The sequence below is a fragment of the Triturus cristatus genome, chromosome 3_2 (genome assembly GCF_964204655.1).
Source record: "Triturus cristatus chromosome 3_2, aTriCri1.1, whole genome shotgun sequence".
Taxonomy (NCBI): domain Eukaryota; kingdom Metazoa; phylum Chordata; class Amphibia; order Caudata; family Salamandridae; genus Triturus; species Triturus cristatus.
In genome coordinates this window covers 669,215,626-669,231,269 of record NC_140584.1, presented here as the reverse complement: position 1 = coordinate 669,231,269, position 15,644 = coordinate 669,215,626, and the positions used below count along the sequence as shown (strand labels likewise).

The window sequence follows — 15,644 nt, the reverse complement described above, 5'->3', positions numbered from 1 at the left end:
CCCCGTCCTGCATGCCATCATAGGGTCCTGGCAGCCATTATAGGGTCCGAGTGCTGGTTACGGGGGTCCATCAGGGCCCGGGAAGGCTCTACCCAGCCTGGCTAGGGTTCTGAAGCTGGGTGCGGGCCTGGGGCCCGAGTTCCATCCGGCAGGCCCCGGGGTGCGGGATCCCCGCATCCTGCAAGCCAGCCGATGGTCCGGGGATCCAATCGGGGCCCAGGAAGGCTCCCCCCGGCCTGGCTAGGATTCGGAAGCTGTGACCGGGACCGGGGCTCGTGCTCCGTCCCAGGTTGCGGGAGCCCCCTGTCCTGCAAGCCAGCCGAGGGTCTGAGTGCTGGGGACGGGGGTCCACCGGGGCCCGGGGAGGCTCTCCCCGGCCTGGCTAGGGTTCGGAAGCTGGGACCAGGCCTGGGGCTCGTGCTGCGTCCCAGGCTGCAGGAGCCCCCCGTCCTGGAAGCCAGCCGAGAGTCCAGGTGCTGGTGACTGGGGTCCACCGGTGCCCGGGGATACTCTCCCCGGCCTGGCTAGGGTTTGGAAGCTGAGACCGGGCCCGGAGCTTGTGCTGCGTCCCAGAGTGCGGGAGCCCGACGGTGCGGGAGCCCCCCGTTCAGGAAGCCAGCCGAGGGTCCGGGTGCTGGTGACGGGGGTCCACCGGGGCCCGGGGAGGCTCTCCCCGGCCTGGCTAGGGTTCGGAAGCTGGGACTGGGCCTCATGCTCTGTCCGGCAGGCCCCGGGGTGCGGGAGACCCCCGTCCTGCAAGCCAGCCGAGGGTCCGGGCGCTGGGGACGGGGATTCACCTGGGCCCGGGGAGGCTCTCCCCGGCCTGGCTGCTTTCAGAAGCAGGGATTGGGCCGGGAAGCAGGGGTGGCTGGCTTTATCTGCTACGCTGGCGGAGCTGAGTTTTCTGCCCATCCCTATAACGTACGTTAAATAGAACTAATAAAACTTGTGCATTTTGAGCCCAAAAACAGTAACAGCATTATGATTTTGAGCAAACTTGGAATTTTAAAACGTTAAGCGTAGGGGGCAGAACACCACAAAACTTCTAATTTCCCTAAACGTCGACATATAGGGCAGCATGACATCCTTCATTATGTATGCCGAACTGTTGATCAGACACTTATCTGTACTGTCCACATTTCTGTGCTCACAGACATAAGCCGGAGCACATATCAAATAACGGCCCATTTCACTTCACCAGGGAGGCCTGTGGAAGCCATCTGTGCATTCTAGTAAAGGGTTTAACATGCCAATCTTTTGTTCTGAAAAGACCGAAACGAACTGCACTAGGTATGCATACATTTGGCAAAGGAATATTAAACACTGAAGGGAAGCAACAACTTAGTGTGCTACCCAAAGAGGTCTCACTGTGAGGTATGAAAACAAACTTTCAGCAGAGGTTTGTGCGCGAATTTCAAGTTGCGGCATGCTTAAGCGCACCCCCTGCAACATTTGTGGCCATAAGCTAGTGTGCAAGACTGTCACGTGTTACATGTTTTTACCTTTAGATGAGAGACGGGATCGCTTTGCTGTAAGGTGATATTAAGTTGAAAGCTGTGACCAAACAAAGTATACAATCAAATGGTGTTGATTAATTTTGTGAGCCAAAGTCCCAGTAGGTATTTTTGCTAGACCATTACAAGTCACCACAGATAAGGCAGCATGGTATCTAACCGCAATCATGCACTGGAAGCATAGAAAACTGCTAAACAAAAGAAATGGTAAAAAGGCTATGATCCTTGTGAGCAATAAAAACAAGAATATCAAGGTGTGACATGACTACGAAGCAGGTAAAAGAGTGCAACAGAAAATCAAACAATGGCTCAAAACCCCTGTATGTTTTTAGTAAGCCCATATTATGTTTTTCACAACCAGATGCAGTTGTCTGGTATGCTCGACCTACAAATGTAGGTGACAATGGCGGGCTTAGGCATCAGATACCACAAAAAATAAAAATGCTGGTCAAAACAGTCTGAAGAGGCTGCCACTCTTTTGGCTTTGTCAATGCCTGTTCTGTTTTGCCATGGTTTTTATAAAACATTATTGTGGGAGCTGCTGGGCCCTCGACAATATTTAAATTAAACAAGCATTTGCAATGCAATAGGTCTCGCATTTATAAGAGTTTGAGCTATTGGCATTGTGAAATTACAATGCCTTTTATTTATGTTTTGGTTTTAAAACAAATAAAAGGCATTGTCATTTACAATGTCAGTAGCATAAACTCGCATAAAAGCAGTGTGTGGAGTGCAGCAGTGTGCGGCGTGCAGCAGTGTGTGGAGTGCAGCAGTGTGCGGAGTGCAGCAGTGTGCGGTGTGCAGCAGTGTGTAATGCAGCAGTGTGTGGTGTGCTTTAGTGTGCGGCGTGCAGCAGTGTGTGGCGTGGTTTGTAAACAACAAGAAAAGCGGACATCAAAGGAAGGTGGGAGGGAACGAGCATATGGGGTGTGAGTTATAACGCAAGTTAATTGTTGTAAGAGGGGATGCAGGAAGTGAGGCAGAGCGCACGCTGGCGAAAGCAGTCTGCTACTTTCAAGTCCGATGCCAGATGCCAGCTTCGCACTTGAATGCCTCACATGCACTGGCCATAAACCGCATTCCTAAGGTCTTGTGCCCCTTACTAAATCTCTCTGAATGCGTGAGGCGGCGCACGCGCAGGAAGTAGCTGGTGGCAAATGGAATGCGCGTGGTTGTGCGCGTAACCGCCACCCGATCCGCCTGGGAAGCCTTTGGGAGCATTTTCTGAAGCCCCTACATAAGTCTCGCTGAGCGATCGCTTACGCGATAGCCAGGCGAGACCTAAAAAAATACATAACATTTTTTTTTGCTCTCAAAAGCACATATTGTCATAGTAGTCCCTGGCACTGAAGGGAACTATTTTCAGTAGATATGCTCCTTGTAAATAAGTAGAATACCAAGATTCAGAGAGAAGTAAGCCATGGGTTTATGATTTACAGTACGCTTGTAGCTTTGAACAGTTATGGGAACATAACCCAGACCATTCTGGAGTGTGTTCAAAAGATAAGACGCAGATGATAGTCTGACCTCTGAGCGATGCTGGCTTGGTGCATCCTTTGGGTGAGAACTCACAACGTTTGCAAGGTTCTAGAAAAAGGTTTACGATTCTGGAAATGGCCTATAAGACAGGCCTTTAGAAATGGGTCAGTTGTCAATGTAATGCCTTTATGATACCAACCTATATGTAGAGCTGGTCTGAAATACTAACCAAGTATTGCAATTGAATTTATCGTGGAACAACTTTCAATTTCGGATACGGCTCATAATTGATGCCGTTATTCAAAAAGGGCCGCAAAAGATGGTGCGAAACCAAACTGTCAACATTTCCAGTCTCTCTCTCTCCCTCTCCATATGGGTTTGGACACTTTTGGAAACATACATTACAGATTATCAGACTTTTGGGCAGAGTTGGACACATCTTGGCCACTGCCGGCTAGAAAGATAGGCATTGGAGGAAAGATAGGCATTGGAGGAAGGGAGAGACAGTCTCTTCAGAAGACTCCAAAGGGCGCTCTGTGATTCAGAGTAAGGCCACTAGGAGGGGAGTCCTCGAACAGCTCAGGAAAGAGATGGGGCTGATAAGGCATTCATAAAGAGTAGTGTTGATGCCCTGGGATAACCTTTTGATATACATTTGACTGTGGTTGACATCCAGTTGTGAACCTCAAGTCACTCCCATGGCCTGTGTTGTGGGGCTATCAGATTTCCTGCTGTGACAGATTGCTTTCTGGAGAAAGGGCAGAGCACTTCAAAAAGAAGCTGCTCCTAACAGAACTTTAAATACTCAGGGACAGATTTACGACCAGCTTTTGCATGCACAAATGGGTCTGCGACCCGTTTGCGCATGCAAAAACCTACACGGTCAATGTACAAACACTATTTTGCGACTGGCAAAAAAAATGCGACTCGCATAATATTGTTTTGCGACTCGCTATTAGGAAGGGACTTGCTAATAGCGAGTCCCTAGCCATGTATCAATGTTTTGTGACCGCAATTGCAGTCGCAAAACAATCACAAATTACCACCCTCTTCAAGAGGGTGGTAATGGAGTTACAAATGGGAAGGGGACCCCTTCCCCTGTGTGACTGGCTCGAAAAAAATTAAACGAAAACGTTTAATTTTTTTTTTTTTTAATGCATCCAGTTTTCCTCTAAGGAAAACAGGCTGCTTTTTTTTTTCTTTTTTTTTTTTTAAACCGGCTTTATTGAAAAGCAGTCCCAGACATGGTGGTCTGTTGAGCCCAGCAGGCCACCATCCCTGGGAGGGCCAGTCATTCCCAATGGGTTCGCAAATTGCGAGTGGCTCGTTAATATTCATGACAATTGCAATTTGCGACCCCATTGGGAATCGCAAACAGTGTCTGAGACACTGTTGTACACTGGATTTAGCGCATCGCAGTTTGCGACAAATTGGGAGGCGCTAAATCCAATGGTCGTATATCTGGCCCTCAGACTCCAAGCCACATTTGGTGTCTAGAAATGAACTATAGAAAGACCCCTATATGCCAGGATGGGCGGAACAGAGCAAGGACCACAGTCTGATACAGTCGTCGTGGGTAGGAGGCCACACTAGTGACCCAAGAGAGCCCAAGCTCCGACTAAGGACGAGCACCAAGAGCACTGTGACCCCTTCACTCCCGCCTGTAGGGTGGATACTAAGAAGCTTACCGTCACTGGAGGAGCAGAGGACCCCAGGCAACTACCTACATAGGACCTCTTGCGAGGAACTTGAGAACACCAAACCGCTGCCCCTCTCGAGCGCATGTGTATGTAACTTACCAGAGAAAGGTGCTTCATTTTCAGTGCCTGTGAAGGGGGCACTCCAGAGACTCCAGGTGCAGGTAAGACTAACTTATGGGCCATATGGCCCCGGGGGAACTTGCCAATATCGTGTGTTGAAGAACATTTGACCTTAATTAAGACTGGAACTCTGGAGACTGACTACTAGTGGGGCTCAATCTGAATGCCCCCTTTAGCGAATGGGGAACTACCACTACTGCTAGTGAGAGGAGAGTGGAACGCAGGGAACAGCCTATAAAAAGACTAGAACCCTGACCTCAAGGGACGGTGTGTGTGTATTGTTTGTGAATGTCACATTTTACTTTGTGTTTGTATATAAATACTTTTTTCAAGTATTTGACTGGACATTTATTGCTGATTAACGCATTTTGAGTTGCAAGCCAGAATTCACCCCCATGTGTCTACCTCTCCCCCTGAGAAGCCGTGGACAGCTAGACCCGCGCTACCACTGACAGTATAGTGCTAAAGGGGTACTTGGTCCAGTTGCTCAGTGTTAGAAATGGGATTTCTGGTTGGCTAGGGCTTGCGCCAAAGCCAGACAGAAACCACCACTCTAGTCAGGGCTGGGGAGTTACACGCCAAAGATAAACCCTGCTCACCCCCTTGGTAGCTTGGCACGAGCAGACAGGCTTATCCCTGAGGCGATGTGTAAAGCGTTTGCGCACGCACCCAGCAACAACACCCAAGGCCCACCACAAAGGAAACTCCACACAAGGTATTATATAAAAATAACCTTTGTATTATACACAACACATTAGATAAAAACACACACTTTACAATGTGCCAACAGGCACGGGCAGAATTTACAAGGGATTATATATACAGGGGACAGGGCCACATGGACCACTGTCAGGAATTAGCACTCTTTAGAAATAGCACTTAGAACGTAGGAATAATATTTTAGAACATAGCACATACAATCACTGTAGCACTAAAAATAGAACATATAGCACACAACCAGTAACTACTGGTAACCAGAAAGTACCACCTACGCAACCCTAACCACCTTTAGGAATATATCACGCAGGGAACTAGGACCTCACTAGTACCACCTGTACTAAGGAGAAAACAACCACCTAAGTATCACTCTACCTGTAGGGGTCTAAGCACATAAACACATGATGCATCACATTCAGAGGTGTAAACACAATTCAGGACAGAAAATATCATGAAGGCATTGCGCAGGCGCAAAAAGTACATGTATGAAAATCACCAAGTGCCCTAGGGGAGGGCACAACACAAGATAACTGTCCGCAGGCCAACTGGCCTCTCAGGATGCAGAAATACCCAATATACAATACTGTCAGGGCGCGACTGCGCAGGCTGCGCAAGCCAGGCGCACAATGCACAACCTAAACGTTGCAGCTGCCCACTAAGTGCTGGGCAGCTGGGGAAAGGGGCGTGGGCACCACGGGGCCCCTCAACACAATGCTGTCGCACCTGGAGCCTCTCAGGGCTCTGAAATACACAATGCGCCTTTTTAGAGCCTTCTAGGCTCTTTCAACCATGTGCCCCGCTGGAGCGTACCAGCGCTCTAAAACAATGATTGGCCTCAGCGTTGGAGTCCTGCTCAGGGACTCGACACATTCATGCCCCCAGATGTTGGAGCCTCGGGGCTCTAAACGACCAAGGAATGCCCCTGTTGGAGCCTCACAGGCTCGATAAACCAACCGTGGCCCCGGAGTCCCTCGGGACTCTAAAGAAATACTGCTGGGCGCTTGAGCCTCTCGGGCTCTGGAAAACGGAAATGCCCCATAGTTGCTGGAGCCTCACGGGGCTCGAAAAGAATACAATACGGCCGTGGGAGCGCACCAGCGCTCGAGGAATACGATGCAGGCCCCGTTGGAGCGCACCAGCGCTCTGTAACTGACCAGGCTGCTCCGGCCCCCTCCCCGCAAGAGCCCCACTCACCGGGCTGAAGGGAGGACTCCAGGCTCTTGCAACGCGGTGGGGCAGGCACCGACAATGTGCCTCGCGCCCCCTCCGCACCAGTTCCAGCCGTACTCTTCTCCTTGGGGAAGCGCGGGGTGGGCTCCCGTCCGCTTCCTCCAATCCAAGCGCGGCTCTCCTCGCGGCCAGTGCAGGAGCGCGGGGTAGGCTCCCGTCGCTTCCTGCTTCTAAGTCCCGCCCCTGTCACAACACGCTTTGCCTGACTTCCTGGGCTTCCCCGGGGCCGCGGCGGTGACTTTTACTAAAAAAAGAGAAGGTCCAGCAAAGTTTTAGGAAGGGGGCAAGGCTGGGCCAGGGGCCAGCTCACTGGGCCCTCCAGGGCAGGGAGGCAGTCCCAAGTGGCGGTTCCTCCTAGCCTCCAGCAGCAGCAGCCCCCTCCTGTCAGGATCCAAAAAGCAGAACAGTTTCTGTGGGGACACAGCCCCATTTTTATACAGCAAACCCCTTTGTTCTGGGTTCAGGGTGAGGGGGAAAACCAGTCGCAGCTGGTTGGGGAGCACCCTTGATGTGCTCAGCCCCTCACTCTATTCACTGGCAGGGCTAGGGTCGTCAGTCGCACCACAGGGGGCGGGGCCAGCATTGTGTGTGGAAAACCCTGTCCTATTCAGGACCCAGGTGTACTCCTCCCACCCATCTAGCTGCTGATCTCCCCATTCACCACTGGGTGACTCATCCTGACTCGGGGGAATCCCTAGCCCGTCACATGACATGACCAGCCAATCACGCGACAGACACACTGCACACAGAAGTGCCCACTTCTAGAAGTGGCACTTCCACACTAGGTACATGCACGCCGCACACATCATCGCGCAGCATTCACTCCCACGAGTCCGCACATACCAAACTCGGGCCTGCACACCCCACGCATCCGGAACTACCAGGACACATACATTCCCCATGCATTCCTATGGGAGGGCAGGCCTATCTCACCACATGCACTCAGAGCACGCACGCACTTTACCCTGGGACACAGGGAAAGTGCGCAGAAACCAAAAACTCACCACACCAAGTCACCAGTAAAAAGCAAAAAAGTTCAGGGGTGAACCTGCCAGAAGGGCCAAGTCCAACACTCAGGATACATAGTAGGTCAGGCCCCAGGACCTCCGGAATAATGGGACCCAGCCCTACGGTTGTGCCCAGAAGCTACTCCTTGCTTCCTTATCCTCTGAATGGGGTCCCAACACCTGCTTTTACACGTTGCAAATCTCTACCCGTTAAATAACAGACAGGAAGTTGCACAGAAAAGGGCTGTGGGAAGAGATGCAGCCCAGTGTCTGTCTGACCCTCCCCAGAATTACAGCTGGGGAGCTTTTAAAGCTTTCCCTAGACTCCAAATGCTTTAATCCGAGTTTCCCAGCACCGCGCCCCCCAGGCCCAACTGCCCATGGGCGGAGAAAAAGGACTGAGAAAGACAGAAATCCCACCTAGAGCTAGCAGTGCCCCCGACACTCTGCCCATTACTCACAGCAGCAATGCTGGAAAGGGAGAGATCACAGACAGGCCAGAGGCACAGTCAGACGAGCACACACACATATGCCGACAAAGAATCGGGCCCAGACAACACCCATGCCCAGCAGTGCACTATTCAGCACACATGCGAACTGCACTCTAACCTGTCACCCCAACTGTCGCCCGTCACACCACCAGCAACTAGAGGACCAGGGCACAAAAGCAACCCCACATAGCCACCAGTGACACCACGGGGAGCTCAAGCAGCTCCCCCCAACACCACAGGCCTGGGAGACTCCCGGTAACCACTCTACCACTACAGTTTACTCAGAGGAGAAGATGAACAGGAGCATTAAACAGACCCTAATCTGGAAAACTATGAAAATAATGAAAATAAATATCTTCTAATTCAATTTTTTCCAGGAAGGAATTACCAGCTGGAAGCAGTAATAATGGCCATGTTAAACCTTTCCCTCCTGCAGTACCCAGTCCGGCCAACAAACATGACAAAACATGACAGCCCTCAAGAACGCCACCCGCGAATACCACCAGCTGATCCGAAGCACCAAGAAGACAGCATTCAAAGAAAGACTGGACAACAACACCCACAAAAGCAAGGAGCTCTTCAACATCGTCAAGGAGCTCTCGAATCCCAGCGCATGCAACACCGACATCACTCGCAAGACCTCTATGACTCTCTCGCCTTGTTCTTCCACCGCAAGATCGCCGACATTCACAACAGCTTCGGCGCACAGACTGCGCACCCAACCACCGAACCAGCGCCCCCAATCACCACCCTCTGCACCTGGACCCCTGTCAGCACCGAAGACACCACCCACCTGATGAACACCATCCACTCCGGCTCCCCCACCGACCCCTGCCCACACCACATCTTCAACAAAGCCGACTCCACCATCGCACCCCAACTCCGGAACATCATCAACAGCTCCTTTGCATCCGCCACCTTCCCGGAGAGCTGGAAACATGCCGAGCTGAGCGCCCTCCTGAAGAAACCTACCGCGGACCCCACCGACCTCAAGAACTTCCGCCCAATCTCGCTCCTTCCCTTTCCAGCCAAAGTCATCGAGAAGACTGTTAACAGACAACTCACCGCCTTCCTCGAGACCAACGGATCCCTCGACCCCTCACAGTCCGGGTTCCGAGCAAACCACAGCACCGAGACCGCCCTCATCGCAGCCACCGACGACATCTGGTCCCTGCTCGACAACGGGGAAACGGCTGCCCTCATCCTCCTGGACCTCTCAGCAGCCTTCGACACCGTCTGCCACCGCACCCTGATACAGCGCCTCAGCAACACCGGAATCCAAGGAGCGGCCCTGGAGTGGATCATCTCATTCCTCACCGGAAGAACCCAGAGAGTCCGCTTCCCCCCGTTTCGGTCCACGGCTACTGAAGTCATCTGCGGCGTCCCGCAAGGATCCTCACTCAGCCCCACCCTCTTAAACGTCTACATGAGCCCCCTCGCAGCCATCGCCCACCAACACAACCTCAACATCATCTCCTACGCCTACGACACCCAGCTGATCCTCTCCCTCACCAACGACCCTGCCACCGCCAAAGCCAACCTCCAGGAAGGAATGAAAGACGTCGCGGAATGGATGAAGATCAGCCGTCTGTAACTGAACTCAGACAAGACGGAAGTCCTCATCCTCGGGCTATCCCCCTCCGCCTGGGACGACTCCTGGTGTCCCCCTGCCCTGGGCAGCGCACCCAAACCAACGGACCACGCACGCAACCTAGGGGTCATCCTGGACTCCTCACTCACGATGACCAACCAAGTAAACGCAGTCTCATCATCCTGCTTCAACACCCTGCGCATGCTCCGAAAGATCTTCCGATGGATCCCCACCGAAACCAGGAAGACGGTCACCCAGGCCCTCGTAACCAGCCATCTGGACTACGGGAACGCCCTCTACGCTGGAACCACAGCCAAGCTCCAGAAAAGACTCCAGCGCATCCAGAACGCCTCGGCACGACTCATCCTGGACACCCCGCGCCGCAGCCACATCTCTGCCCACCTGAAAGACCTGCACTGGCTCCCCGTCAACAAGAGGATCACGTTCAGACTCCTCACCCACGCACACAAGGCTCTCCACGACATGGGTCCGAAGTACCTCAACAACCGCCTCACTTTCCACACACCCACCCGCCAGCTCCGATCCGCCAGCCTCGCCCTCGCCTCCATCCCTAGAAATCGAAAATCCACCATCGGAGGAAGATCCTTCTCCTACCTGACAGCCAAGACATGGAACTCCCTCCCCACTCACCTACGGCTGACCCAGGATCACCTCTCCTTCAGGAAACAACTCAAGACCTGGCTGTTCGAGCAGTAGCGACCCCCCCCTCCCCTCTCAGCGCCTTGAGACCCTCACGGGTGAGTAGCGCACTTTACAAATTATTGTGATTGATTGATTGATTGATAGCTGGAGATTTCACATGGGCATTGCTTTACGCCACGCAAATAGTTAAAAGCGTATAAATGCATGTTTGCATCTCTGAGCAAATTATATGCAAGTCATCTTGCAAAAGTAAAATAATAGACTTTACTGCCTAGAGCATCTGTGCATTACAGTCACAAAAAGTACATAGACATGAATGTCAGATTCAGAGAGGAATATCTCAATTCTATATCATGCATAACAATATTTTATCTTTCTCCCTCTGAAAACTTCCTCTGCCCAATAAAAGTTAATGTGAACGTGTATTCATTCCCCATGTTCCATTAAATATCTCCCACATTGTTGTGCCAGAATTCATGTATGCCTTCTACATGTAGGAGGTCATACACTGCTCATTGTGCGCGTTTATATCATTTGAATCTTGGTTCGTTTCCATTAAAGAGAGGCATAAACCCTATTATAGATTTTCAATGTCCCTCTCTGTGACATTAATGCACACTGCTTATGCCAAATTTCAGCTGTGGTTTTGTTGTTTACAGTGTATTTATAGATTTAAATATCCCAAAAGGTGGTTGCTAAAAGCCTTAAAATAAAGAACGTGTCACAACGTGTGGATTAAGTGAGGACGGAGGGGCAGAAGACTGACTATTAAAGTGGTCAAGCAATACACCAGTCCCGTTGCACTCACAGTTCATCGAAGGCTTGTTCAGGGTCCAGCACAGTCCTTCTCACACGCTCCATCGCTGAAGGGAAACCAACCGTGGCGAGAAGGGAAGAAATGGCACTCGACTCCTCGGTCAGCATTTCAAACAACTACGCCACTAGCTTGAGCAGACACCAGTGGCGCGCTCCGATGTGACGACCTCGGTTCCCCATTGGCTCGAACAGAGAGGACAAGCGAATGAAATATTCCTCCTCCCCCATTACCGTCTCTCGTTTAAGGTACACTAGAACTGGAAGAAACACTACCGCAGCGGAAGCATTCACTAACAAAATAGAATGAACGTCTCACGGTCCGAGCATTTCTAGGACTTTGTGTTCCGATTGAAAACTGTGAGCCACTCACACCAGTTAGCCTTAGTCGCTATTCAATTATTCGTTGCGTACACGTATTTCTTAAAAGGTGGCAATAGCGACCAGTGAAGTATTACCCTGAGAGGAAGGTGAAGATATTGGAACTCTGTGGCAAAGTCATCCCATTATATTAACTCAACATCAGACCAGATAGAAGGAAATTTTATACAGACCCGATGATTTCTCTCCCCCCCCCCTCTCCCCCCCCTTTTTCCTTCAAAAACACGTCTACCACTCTCGTCCCCGTACCTTGAAAGGGGAGAGCTAGAGCTACCGTCTTTGGCGTTGGGGAACTGGGGTAGAGCCTTGGCATCGTCCTCTTTGGGGAGCGGATGTGGGCAGTCGGCTTAAACTGCCAGTGCCGACTTTAGTGCTGGAAACCAGAGTTCGAGCCTGAGGTCGCGTCCACATCCTGTGATTCTGGGCAAATCATTTAATCTCCCCGTGCCTGAATGTGTAATGTAAATACGGTGCTCATGTAAAGCGCTCCAATACCTTCGGGCTATATAAATATGCAAAAAAAAAAACATCCTGTTGAGCCAACCTACCCAATAATGAATGTGTCCTTGTGTAACATAACTGGTCTCGTGTAAAGCGCTCCCATACCTTCAGGTCGAGTTCGCGGCTGTATACATCTGCAACAACAACAAAAAATGTTTGCTCCGAAGTGATAAAGGCAAACCAGGCACTCATGTGATGGTTCTTGAAGAACCTTTACTGTTTTAAAGAAGAGCGCTGGCTTCTGTTCGACTTATTCGGTCTCATACGTATCTGTGCTCAGAGCGTAACTGTCCTGCCAGACCCAGCTGAAATTCAATTCAACAACTAAAAAACCTGTTCCAAGTCCTTAAAAATCCGGACCACAGCTCCCTTCTCGGCTGGTGTGCTAAATGTTGTGGGCGAACGCATACAACCACCAATCATCGACCTGCGCGTTAAAATTGCGTCAGCGCAGCAGCACCGCTGTTGTTATGGGAACTGGCATACACAGCGTGTGCGTTACTAGGTTACGGCAAGGCTTCAGGACTGTTCCGGTAGCTGTCCTACCGTAGGCTGCAGGTAACCGCGAGAGGGTTTTGGGGGTGCCCGATTGTAAAATTTCCGTAATATATATATCTATTTATTTAATGCAGTTTTATATAGCGTGAACTTTACCCAAATGTGTCAGAGCGCTTTAAAAAAGAATCAGGTACCAAGATAGACTAAACACGCTAACAAGTTTCATATATACAGTTACAGAGGTACTCAAGTTAGACTAAACACGCTAACAAGTTACATAAATACAGTTACAACGCTGACAAGTTGCATATTTATAGTGTAAGAAATAATAAAAATAAAAAAAGTTAAAACAGGAGTTAAATACATATTTTAAAGGTTGACCTCATGTGAGTACTAGATGGCCGTAAGGGTCAAGAAATGGGTTGAATTATTCCAGGCAGTGCCTTTGGAGGAGGAGAGTTTTAAGATCTGTTTTGAAAGTCCAGAAAGAGGCGGTGGGTCGAAAGGATTGGAGGAAGTGAGTTCCAGATTCTGGCTGCATTACCAGAGAAGGATTGAGCTATAAATGTTTCCCTTTTGAAGGTAGGAGGTTTGAGGAGTACATTTTCCACATTGCGTGAAGGTCTAGAGCCGCCTGAGATTTTGAGTTTATTATCCAGATAGCAAGGGGTGGAGGTGTGCAAGGCTTTGTGGGTGATACAAGCAGTCTTGTAAATTAACCTTTCTCCAATAGGAAGCCAGCGACGAGACAACAGTATGGGTGTAATGTAGTCATTTCTTTTAGCCCCATATACCAAGTGAGCTGCTGAGTGGAGGATAGATTTTAGAGGGGAAAGGTGGGATTTGGGGAGGCCAGCAAGGAGAGAGTTGCAGTAGTCCAATCTGGAAAGAATCAATGATTGGACCGAGGTTTCTAGGTTTTGCTCAGGAAAGAAGCGCTGAACCCCCCAGAGAAGGCGCAGTTGGTAACGTGTATTATTGGCGATGGAATTTATGTGGGACTGTAAATTGAGCCTTTTGTCTAGGATGACGCCTAGAGATTTGGCACTGTCAACGATGGTAGGCTTGGTATTGAGAATGTTTAGATTGTTCATCCAAGATTGGATAGGAGGAGGAAATAGTGAGGTCGAGAGGAGAAGAAATTATGTTTTGGAAGGATTCAGTATTAGCTGATGAGTTGACAGCCAGTGGTGTATGGAGTTTCGAGTGGTGTTGAGGACTGAAATGTCAGGAGTGGAAGATACCTTTAGGTAGATTTGGGTGTCATCTGCATATAGGTGATAATGGATCCCACATTTTTTCAGATTTCCCAGTGGTACAATGTAAAGGTTGAATAGGGTGGGTGCGAGGATTGAGCCTTGAGGGACACCTTGTCCAACAGCCATTGAAGTGGAGAGACAATTTGCTATTTTGATCATCTGGGATCTGCCCGAGAGGAATTATTCGAACCATTTGAGCACTGTGCCTTCAAAACCCATTCTTAGCTTTAAAGTTTTCAAAAGAGTGTTGTGATTAACAGTGTCAAAGGCTGCGGATAGGTCAAGAAGGATCAGGAGACAAGATTCATCAGAGTCAAGTACTCGCAAGGCATCATCGATCTCTTGAAGTAGGGCTGTTTCGGTAATGCAGCCTTGAGTAAAACCAGATTGGAATTCATCAAGGAGGAAGTTGCCCTTGATATTTTGGGAAAGATGCTGCGCCACACAACTTTCTGTAGTTTTAGAAAGAAAACGGAGGTTGGTGATAGGGCGGAAGTTGGTGAAATCTTTTGCATAAGCATAGGGTTTCTTAAGAAATGGGGTAACCTGTCCTGTTTTAAGGGCAGCAGGAAGGGAGCCTTGGTTGAGGAAGAGATTTATCAGACTGGTCCAGTAGGAGATTGTGTGTGTGTAAAAGTCAATGGCAATGTCACTTGGGATGGGGTTGATGGACTGGTTAGAGGGTTTTTCTTTCTATAATGCTTTCAAGGAGGGCCATTTCGGTGATGATGTCAAAGTTCTGCCACAGGACTAAGGATTTACAGTCCTCAGGTGGGGTAGGATGGGTAACCTGATACACAAGTGATTTTACTTTTTCATCAAAGAATACTGCAAATTCTGCTGCTGTCTTGGAGGGGTCATCAAATATGGTGGGAGAGGGAGAGATGTTGCTGCTTTTGATATTGTCAAATGACTTTTTATGTTTGTTTTTGGCGGAATCGAGGAGGGTTCTGAAGGGCACTGCTTTTTCACCGAAGATGTGTTTGTGGTAACAAGATCTTGCAAGGCGGAGATTGAATATATGTCTGTACGTATGTGGATAAATATATATATATATAATATATGTGTGTGTATATATATATATATATATATATATATAGATGTGTGTGTATATACATGTGTGTATATATATATATATTTTTAGTATTTTTTATTTTTGTTTAAAGGGTTTTATATAGAGCGAACTAGACCCAAAGATATCAGGTATCAGAGCGCTTTACATAGCACCAGTTTCGTTACACAAGGACATATTCATTTTTGTGAGGCATGGGAAATTTTACTGATAAAAAACCAGTGAAATTCCCCCGTTATAGTTAGTGCAGGCAACTATAACTCACGCGACCGCAATCCTCTGCTGATGCTAATACTGTATTTAGACACTTATTTGCCCATGTCTTCTTCCATGCATTTTTAGCTATACATATATTTCAAATATTTTTTTTTCATAAAGACACATATGTCATCAGCAGAAGATTGCGGTCGCGTGAGTTATAGTTGCCTGCACTAACTATAACGGGGGAATTTCACTGGTTTTTTATCAGTAAAATTTCCGCTAACTATAACATGTGTGAAACCTATGGTTTTTTCAGTGAATTTGCAAGGTTTTTTAAATGCTAATTCCTAACTATAACGTGTGTGAAACCTATGGTTTTTTCAGTGAATTTGTACGGTTTTTTAAAT

General features: G+C 49.2%; 2 protein-coding genes across 7 annotated transcripts in view; one reads left to right on the top strand and one right to left on the bottom strand.

Annotated features, from left to right (window-relative positions):
* LOC146857930 (uncharacterized) overlaps nucleotides 1–12,635 on the bottom strand; it is a 136,612-nt gene extending 123,977 nt beyond the window's left edge. For 2 of the 5 annotated variants that reach the window (XM_085648668.1, XM_085648669.1), the window contains exon 1: nucleotides 11,321–11,870. In XM_085648668.1, the coding sequence (XP_085504794.1) occupies nucleotides 11,321–11,436 (116 nt within the window). In that variant the 5' untranslated portion in view covers nucleotides 11,437–11,870. Of the gene's footprint in view, nucleotides 1–11,320; nucleotides 11,871–12,254 lie in introns of those variants that run through there. The other 3 variants (XM_085648666.1, XM_085648670.1, XM_085648667.1) reach the window with 3 other exon arrangements.
* NME9 (NME/NM23 family member 9) overlaps nucleotides 12,605–15,644 on the top strand; it is a 592,734-nt gene continuing 589,694 nt past the window's right edge. The window contains exon 1 of one of the 2 annotated variants that reach the window (XM_085648664.1): nucleotides 12,605–12,765. The gene's annotated coding sequence lies outside the window, so the exon portion shown is untranslated. The remainder of the gene's footprint in view (nucleotides 12,766–15,644) is intronic. The other variant, XM_085648665.1, reaches the window with a different exon arrangement.